Below are 9,169 nucleotides of genomic sequence, written 5' to 3'. Positions count from 1 at the left end.
GTTGTTTGTCATTTCTCCGATCACAAATGCAGACAGATTTGTATGTTTATGCGGCGCGATGGAACGCAACGTGTAAAAAGACAGTATAAGTCATTATAATCCGTAATTATGTCCCCACTGGATGCAACAAATACTTCGTTTATAATGGGTTTTAATGTTTTTGTCTCGTCGCTCCGGCCAGGACAAGGCATCACAGTATGGTAAGGGGCATAACATTTCCGTCACACGCTTGAGGTATTCGGCCAATCACAATGCACTGGATAGCTGGCCAATCACAGCATTCCTCACTTTTCAGACCGATGAGTTTTGTAAAAATCGACGCGTTTCAGAAAGGTGGGGCATAGAGGAGAAACAATAATGTACAGTATGTGGAAAATAATGTGTTTTTTTAACTTTAAACCGCATAAACACATTTCATTACACCAAATACACAAAATAATGTTCTTTTTAGCAGCATCATATGACCCCTTTAACCAATTGCCTGAGCGGCCTTGCTGGCATCAGCTGAAAGGAAAATAGTTTAAGGCAGAGCTAGTTTTTAAATTGACACGTTAAAAGCTCTAGTCCGCTTTATGCAAAAGCATCTCATAACAACCATCAGACAGCAACAGTGATGCCACAATCAGCTCAGATCCACCGCTGACTTGCCCTGAACCCCCTCCGTCAAACAGGGCGTCAGCGCAGGCCTAAGGAAACTCAGGGGGCTGGCTTTTTTCCCACAGGTTCAAAGTGACGCTCCACACCCCCTGTTCTTCTCCTCCATCAGCTGGGTGACAATAACAGAATACTTAATGAGGGCATGAGGCATGTGTTCCAGCCGCGGCGGCGCTTTGACTGCTGCACACGGGGGCCTCGCGCAGACTACACAGCCCCATCAAAGCAGCACAACACAGCCTCAACACTTCATCTAATGATCCCCCGTTAACTCAGGAGAATTGCACGCTTGCCAGTTCTATTTTTGATATGCGCTTTTGTTTTGCAATGACTAGCATTCTCTCTGCGGCGTATTGAGAGTGTTCGTTGGCTTTCTTGCTTTCAAACTTGCCTCAGCTGAGGGGTGATGCAATCCACAAGCCCGAGGCAATCAGGTAAACGCGCTAACACGTTCCCCACGGATCACGCTGACGTGAACGTCTGTCCCTGTCAGTTAGCCGAGCAAGGACGCGCAGCCATAGCCTGATGACTGTCGTTCTGGTAGGACAAGGCCTATGATCCATCTTCATAAAACAATAAGGAAACAAGATGTCTAAAAACCGCACGCTAAACCGCCTCTCAAAATGAACAGCCTTTGACAACATTGTAATTGAACAGTTTCACGCCAAGCGTACAAATGAGCTCGTACTTCAGATTTGCAATGCTGGAGGAGAAACCTGCACACGAGAGCTCGAAATAAGGCCTAATAGTTCACTTTTAAGTAATAGTAATAGTTCAAGTTAAGTAATAGGCTTAGATAATGTGAAAAGTTAAATAATGACTGGAGAACAAAAATCAATCAAAAAAAAAATACTGTACTGAAAAAAGCAACTAATTGTGCTGTAACTAATTTTTCTTGTTAATTTTTACAAAAAAATCTTTGAACTAAAAAGGATAAAATCATATGTATGTATACGTGTGTATATACACACATTATATATATATATATATATATAATTTAGATAATGTGAAATGTTAAAAAAACGACTGGAGAATAAACTTAATTTAAAAAAAAAAAAAATTTAAATACTGTACTGATAACCATAACTATTACTGGAACTTTCTTGTTAATTTTAACAAAAGGAAAATATTTAATATTTTTTTCTTTTAATTTTAATTTCTTCCATTTAATTTTGCCTAATATATTATATATATATATGCTGCTTGAAAGATTGTGAACCCTTTAGAATTTTCTATTTTTCTAAATAAATATGACCCAAAACATAATTAGATTTTCACACAAATCCGGAAAGTAGACAAAGAGAATCCAATCAAACAAAGGAGACAAAAATATATACTTTGTCATTTATTTATTGAGAAAAATTATTCGGTGTTAAATATTTGTGAGTGGCAAACGTATGCGAATCTTTGCTTTCAGTATCTGGTGTGACCCCCTTTTGCAGCAATAACTGCAAGTAACGTTTCTTGTAACTGCTGATCAGTCCTGCACAACGACTTGTAGGAATTTTAACCCATTCCTCAGTACAGAACCACTTCAACTCTGTGATGTTAGTGGGTTTCCTCCTATGAACTGCTTGCTTCAGATCCTTCAACACAATTTCCATTGGATCAAGGTCTGGACTTTGACTCATTCCAAAACATTAACTTTGTTCTTCTTTAACCATTCTTTGGTAGAAGGACTTGTGTGCTTGGGGTCATCATCTTGCTGCATGACCCAGTTTCTCTTGAGATTCAGTTCTCGGACAGATGTCCTGACATTTTCCTTCAGAATTTGCTGGTATAATTCAGAATTCATTGTTCCATCAATGATGGTAAGCCATCCTGGACCAGATGCAGCAGAACAGGCTCAAACCATGATACAACCACCACCATGTTTCACAGATGGTATAAGGTTCTTATGCTGGAATGCAGTGTTTTCTTTCTCCAAACATAACGCTGCTCATTTAAACCAAAATGTTCTATTTTGGTCTCATCCATCCACAAAACATTTCTTCAGTATTCCTCTGTCTTGTCCACATGATCTTCAGCAAACTGCAGACAGACAGCAATGTTCTTTTTGGAGAGCAGTGGCTTTCTTCTTGCGACTCTGCCATGCACACCATGGTTGTTCAGTGTTCTCCTCATGAACATTAACATTAGCCAATGTGAGAAAAGCTTTTAGTTGCTTAGAAGTTATCCTGCAGTCCTTTGAAATCTAGTGGACTTTTACACGTCTTGCTTTTGGAGTGATCTTTGTTGGTGGAGCACTCTTGGGGAGGGTAACAGTGGTCTTGAATTTCCTCCATTTGTACACAATCTGTCTGACTGTGGATTTGTGGAGTCCAAACTCTTTAGAGATGGTTTTGAAACCTTTTCTAGCCTGATGAACAACATCAACTCTTTTTCTGAGGTCCTCAGAGATCTCATGATGCACTTTCACAAACATGAGCAAACTTTGATAGATCCCTGTTCTTTAAATAAAACAGGGCACACACTGACACCTGATAGTCATCTCACTGATTAAAAACACCTCTGAACAGATGGACTCTAGGGTTGTGACAGTGAGGACATTTTCCCACCGGTTAATCGATGTGTGACAACACCGATAATACTGGTATCACCGTGGGGGCGGGGGCATTTCCTCTTTTCCTCGCTTTCCTTCGCTTTTAAATAGCTTAAAAGCACCATGCACATTTTACTTTCACTTTCGAATTAGCGGCAATTCAGCGTCAACTGCTTGAATGCAACAACAAAATACAACGTCAAACTCAATTTAGCCTATATAATGAATAAAAAAATACACCATGCTATAGGGCAGGCTATACCTAATATAAAATAACAAATAACTTACATAAAGTTGAAATAGGTAGCCTATACAAAACTGGAAATAAGTAAACGTATAATATATAACCAAATAAATAAGAAACGTAGAACGTTTATTAGCAAAACGAGTAAGAAAGCTTGGAGGCACGGCATACATCTTGATGTCAAATAAAATAAATAAATTACACACAATTTAAATAAAGTAAAAATCAGCAAACAATGTGGAACCAATTAAATAAGAAACAAATGTTTAAAAAAAACTTCCAAAAATCACCTTAGATAAACGGCAAAAGTCAACAGGCTTTTCAAAATCCAAAATATTGCCAAACAGGCACTTTTGCATTTAGTTTCGAAACTAAATCATCTGCCATCGTCTTGTCTGTCTCACCTCACTCTTCTTGTCAGTCAGCTCGACACTGGAGAAATGAAATCTGATCGTCATTCGGCACGCTGCATTGAGCATTGAGCAGTTCAGTTTTTAATTGTAGTGTCTGTTCTTTTACTGAACTAAATGATTTTTATTACTATTAAAAAATCAAATCGACGGTGGGGGTCGGTCCCGCGGTGGGCAAGTGACGTAACCGGTGTTGCGGCTTAACAACGGTATCACCGTCAGCACCGTCTGTCACGGCAAGCCTAATGGACTCTAATTTCACCTTCAAATTAACAGCTAATCCTAGAGATTCACATAATTTTGCCACTCACAAATATTTAACACCGGATAATTTTTCTCAATAAATAAATGACAAAGTATATATTTTTGTCTCCTTTGTTTGATTGGATTCTCTTTGTCTACTTACAGGATTTGTGTGAAAATCTAATTATGTTTTGGGTCATATATATATTTATTTATTTTCACTCTGTATTGATCCTTTGGACAAAAGTTAATAATAGAATAATAAATAGAAACATATTGTTCCAAAAATGTAATTTATGCCAGTACAATGCAATTTAGATAAAGAAGGGATAAAGATAAACATTAAAGGAAAGGTTCACCTAAAATTTAAATTGTCATCAAAATTCCCTGATATTATTTACATATAATCTCATCTGCCTCTGCAAATATCATTTGTGGTTTTCCAAACTTCAAACAATCATGTGGCAAGTGAGAACCTATTGCACAGTGTGTCAATAATGCATCTGAAGTCACAGTTTTTTCATTTAACAAGTGCAAATGAGATTTGAGAACTCCAGTTGAGACGAATAATTACAATTTGAATGATGTATTTCAGACCGTTCCTTTCACAAAGCTATTTTATGGCTTAAGAAGACCTGAAATAAAGCAAAATATTTCAAATATGCAACTTTTTGGAAGCTTGACGTAATTCATCCAGTCTCTTTATTTGCAAAAGAACAGCTCTGACTGTCTGCTTAATATCTCCTTTAGTGCTCACAGAAGAAAACACTACGATGGCATTATAAACGTAGGATGGATGAAAACAATGGACAGATGCAAGCGACTATCAAGGTCCTATCAAGGTCAATCTACATTCAAAATGCAGTAACTGCATCAGCCAGAAAATGGATGTGTTTTTCTTGAGACAACTTCGCCCTCTCTTGGCAGCGATATATAATTCGGTGCACTGCCACATCTGTACTGCATCAACCTCAAACTCAGACAATCTCTTTAATTAAGCAAACCCTTCAGTTCTACTGCGCACCAGGAGATAAACAGCAGGCCGTCCGCATGCATTACTGTGATGATAATTGGAGGGTTTAGACCAAATGCCAAACTACAAACTCTATACTCAAACTTCAGCCTTTATCTAAAGGGAATCACTGGTCCGTATAAGGGAACGCAGGCTAATGGTGTAGAATGACTTCGAAAAACAATTCCACGAAAATAATGTATGGCACCTAAAGCGAAGTTAAAAAACGAGGCCAGCAGCAGCAACCCAACAGAAATAACAAATGAGAAAAGAAGTTGTAAAAGTGCATTAAGCAACTTTTCTACTGTGAAAAAAGTTTTAGACTTTAAGAAATAAACAGCAATTCTGACAAATGTTAGTTTTAGCTAGTTCTGAAACTCTTGCATTATTATTCTGAAGTCATACACACCACCACACAAGAACACTAGAGCGGATCATATTCATATATTTCAGCCAGACGGACAAAGTGAGGCTTAAATCAATAAACTACATACTGTGCTGGTGATGGTCTCAGACCATATTCATTTTCAATATTTTGAATAATGTTGGTTACCAAACAGTTGCTGGTAGCCACCGACTTCCATGGTATGAAAAAAAAATTCTATGGAATACTGTGGAAGTCAAAGGGAACCAGAAACTGCTTGGTTACCAATATTCGGTCTTCTTTTATGTTCAGCAGAATAGAGGAATTCATGCAGGTTTGGAATAACACGAGGGGAGTAAATGATAACAGAATTTTCATTTTTGGGTAAACTATCCCTTTAACAATAAAACTCGAAAGTGCTTCCAAGAATATCACGGTCTCATATTTTAGAGCATTGACTGCTCTAAAATATGAGACACCAATGTTTCAGGAGTTTAGGACACAGAATAGGGGGACACATGCTTATTCAATAACTATTTTATTTCCTATTTGGTTTTATATATAGCCTATGCTTTTTTCCTAGGAATTGTTAGATGCCAGTGTTTCCCGTCATGGTTATGCAAAGATTTGATTTCAAAAATAGTATCATAGCTGCTAAACTATTTCTTATGCTTTTAAATCTGTATTTAACCTCAAATCGATCTCAAAGTAAAAAGCGGTGCTAAAGTCTGATTTTGTGCTGGCTATGCTTTAAAATTCAATTATTATAATCATAATTCAAGTGATGAAGGATTTTAAAAGTCTGACCGTAATCAGTGTTGAGAACTACTGTCCAACACTTTTTCACACCACTGTATTACATTTTAAATAGGGTAACTTGTAACCTATTACATTTCTAAAGTCACCTTCCCAACACTAGTAGTAATTGTATATATTGTCATCGCTTGTAAAAAAAAAAAAGTTAATGTACCACTGTACTGCCATGGTACTCTTGTGAGTATCTTGAAGAATAGTAAAAACATAGTAATGGTATATCATGGGACATTCGTGCACTTTAAAAACTACTTGTAAGAATACCATAGTAATATAATGGTACGCTGACAAAAACCACTGTACTTTCAGGAAGGACGGATAACGTTACCATAGTAACTTCAGTACCATGGTATATCTCAAAATACCATGGTACAGTGATGGCAGCAGATGGTTGTACCACCACTATACATTTTCGGGGAGTAGAATGTTAAAAGCCCTGGTACTACCTAAACTAATACAACAATAAAACACAGTTTTACTGCGGTATGTTTTCAGTGCGCTTCCTGATACAGTGAAGGCTGAGCTCCCCCTAGCAACCTGCAGCTGAACACAACACGAGTCTCTCACGCGTCCGAATAACCACTCACCAGCCCATCGATCTGGATCTGTTTCACCGGAGAATCCAGTGGATTGGAACCCGAAACAGCTGAGTCTTTAAGGCTGCCCATTGTCTGATAAAGAGAGAAAAGGGCCAAAGCACGTGCAAGGAGTTTTTTCCGGAACGACGCGACTACTTCCTGTAAGTGGACTTTACGAGAAGACTTTTACCTTGTCAAAATAAGAGTCTCGATTTAGGAACATAAATGGGTGATTCTCGCGTTTTCGTCCTAAAATTAAAAGCAAAAATGCTGCATTGTGATATATTAATCACATAATCATTTAGCAGCTCACACTAATAGTTAACTGGTCAAAAACAGCGCAATGGCTTTATTTAAAATGGAGTACTAGACTACTGTACTGCGTATTTAGCAGTGCATACTGTACAGGTGCATCTCAATAAATTAGAATGTCGTGGAAAAGTTCATTTATTTCAGTAATTCAACTCAAATTGTGAAACTCGTGTATTAAATAAATTCAATGCACACAGACTGAAAATTGTGAATTGTGATGATTTTGGCTCACATTTAACAAAAACCCACCAATTCACTATCTCAACAAATTAGAATATGGTGACATGCCAATCAGCTAATCAACTCAAAACACCTGCAAAGGTTTCCTGAGCCTTCAAAATGGTCTCTCAGTTTGGTTCACTAGGCTACACAATCATGGGGAAGACTGCTGATCTGACAGTTGTCCAGAAGACAATCATTGACACCCTTCACAAGGAGGGTAAGCCACAAACATTCATTGCCAAAGAAGCTGGCTATTCACAGAGTGCTGTATCCAAGCATGTTAAATGAAAGTTGAGTGGAACTAGTATTTGCCATTAGCATGTGAAACAATGGATATTACGCAACAGTAAACGTTTGAAACAGTATTATGTTATATTGATGTCAACCCTCATTACGCTGCAGTTATCGTCACCGAAACTAAAAAAATTTTATTCAGTGTCTTACTTTACATTTAGTCATTTAGCAGACGCTTTTAGCCAAAGTGACTTACAAATGAGGACATTAATGGAAGCAATCAAACTCAACTCGTTACTCGAAATGTCACACGCTAGGCGAAAGTTTTTTAAATACATTTTTGATACTTTTGGAGCTTTGGTGTTGCCAACTTTATATAAATTTTTTTCTACTAGTTTTTTAGTCGAGCACCCATTTGAGGTTGATGTTTTTAGCAATCAAAATCAACAAATGCTATAACAAGTCTCAGCTTAACCCAGAACACGTTGCAAGTTTTTTTTTACATTTATATAATAAAAAGAAAACAGATAGAATAGAAAAATAATAGAGCAAGCTAGTGTTAGAAGCCTTTTTTGCTTTTGTTAATTGTATAATAAATGAAAAGAAAACAAATACATAGAATGACAAATTATTAGAGAAGCTAGTTTTTTTTTTTAAGAATAGAATTAGAATAGAGAGTGCTAGAGTCAGAGGGTCAAATAAAGATGGAAGAGATGTGTTTTTAGCCGATTCTTGAAGATGGCTAAGGACTCATTCTCAGTCTTTGTGTAAGAATGCCAAATAATTAAGAATAACATTGCATTGTGGGATACAGTATTGATATATTATATTGGAACCAGAAAATTTCATAGGGGGGCACACTTTTAAAAAAAATCTGAGTAACAGACATTCATCCAAACAATAACCCTCATTATAACTGAAATAGAACACCAATAAAGGATAGTTCAACCTAGAGAAATTTAGATAAATGAATTACTCAAAATCCATTTGCATTATGCCTACACACTACAAGACCCCCTTTTCTTTTTACAACATGTTCCTGCAGCAGAGGTATCTGTTGTTTTTTGTCCAGTTCGGAGTTCTACAAACTCGTGAATGCTCTTTTTATAACAAAGCAAGCATAGACACGACGTAAATAAGAGATTCACTGTGTGAGAGAGAAAATTCTAAATGCCCACCTCAGTGAGTATTCACTTTAACAGTCGATGCAAGTAAGCACTTCACAATCACACACACACACACACAACTCTAAAAAGGATTTATGCTCCTCAGGTGGTAACTCAACCTCACATTAAAAGCCCTGTACAATTAATTACATCCTGCAGCTTATTTATAGTTTGTTGCATGTTTAAGTTTTTTTTTTTTTTTTTGGTGGCTCTTTCTGAAAAATGCTTTAACAAAAAAATGGAGGGAAATGGTTCTTTGGTCAAAAAAGGTTCCTGACACCTGACCTAGGTTGAAATTCATATTTTTGTGTTAAAAACCATAGATCCCAATCAAATACAAACACTAAATAACAACGTAAAATCAGAGGAATGGAG

At 37.0% G+C, this 9,169-nt stretch overlaps 1 protein-coding gene across 1 annotated transcript in view; it reads right to left on the bottom strand.

Annotated features, from left to right (window-relative positions):
• LOC107592121 (eukaryotic translation initiation factor 3 subunit H-A) overlaps positions 1 to 7,028 on the bottom strand; it is a 76,319-nt gene extending 69,291 nt beyond the window's left edge. The window contains exon 1 of the mRNA XM_016281506.1: positions 6,870 to 7,028. Within this exon, the coding sequence (XP_016136992.1) occupies positions 6,870 to 6,950 (81 nt within the window). The 5' untranslated portion in view covers positions 6,951 to 7,028. The remainder of the gene's footprint in view (positions 1 to 6,869) is intronic.
• Between the last annotated feature and the right edge of the window lie 2,141 nt (positions 7,029 to 9,169).

This window comes from Sinocyclocheilus grahami, unplaced genomic scaffold, assembly GCF_001515645.1.
Source record: "Sinocyclocheilus grahami isolate Dianchi unplaced genomic scaffold, SAMN03320097.WGS_v1.1 scaffold150.1, whole genome shotgun sequence".
In the NCBI taxonomy this organism is placed as follows: Eukaryota; Metazoa; Chordata; class Actinopteri; order Cypriniformes; family Cyprinidae; genus Sinocyclocheilus; species Sinocyclocheilus grahami.
Note: the sequence above shows the minus strand (reverse complement) of the source record. Positions and strands in the feature narration are given on the sequence as shown.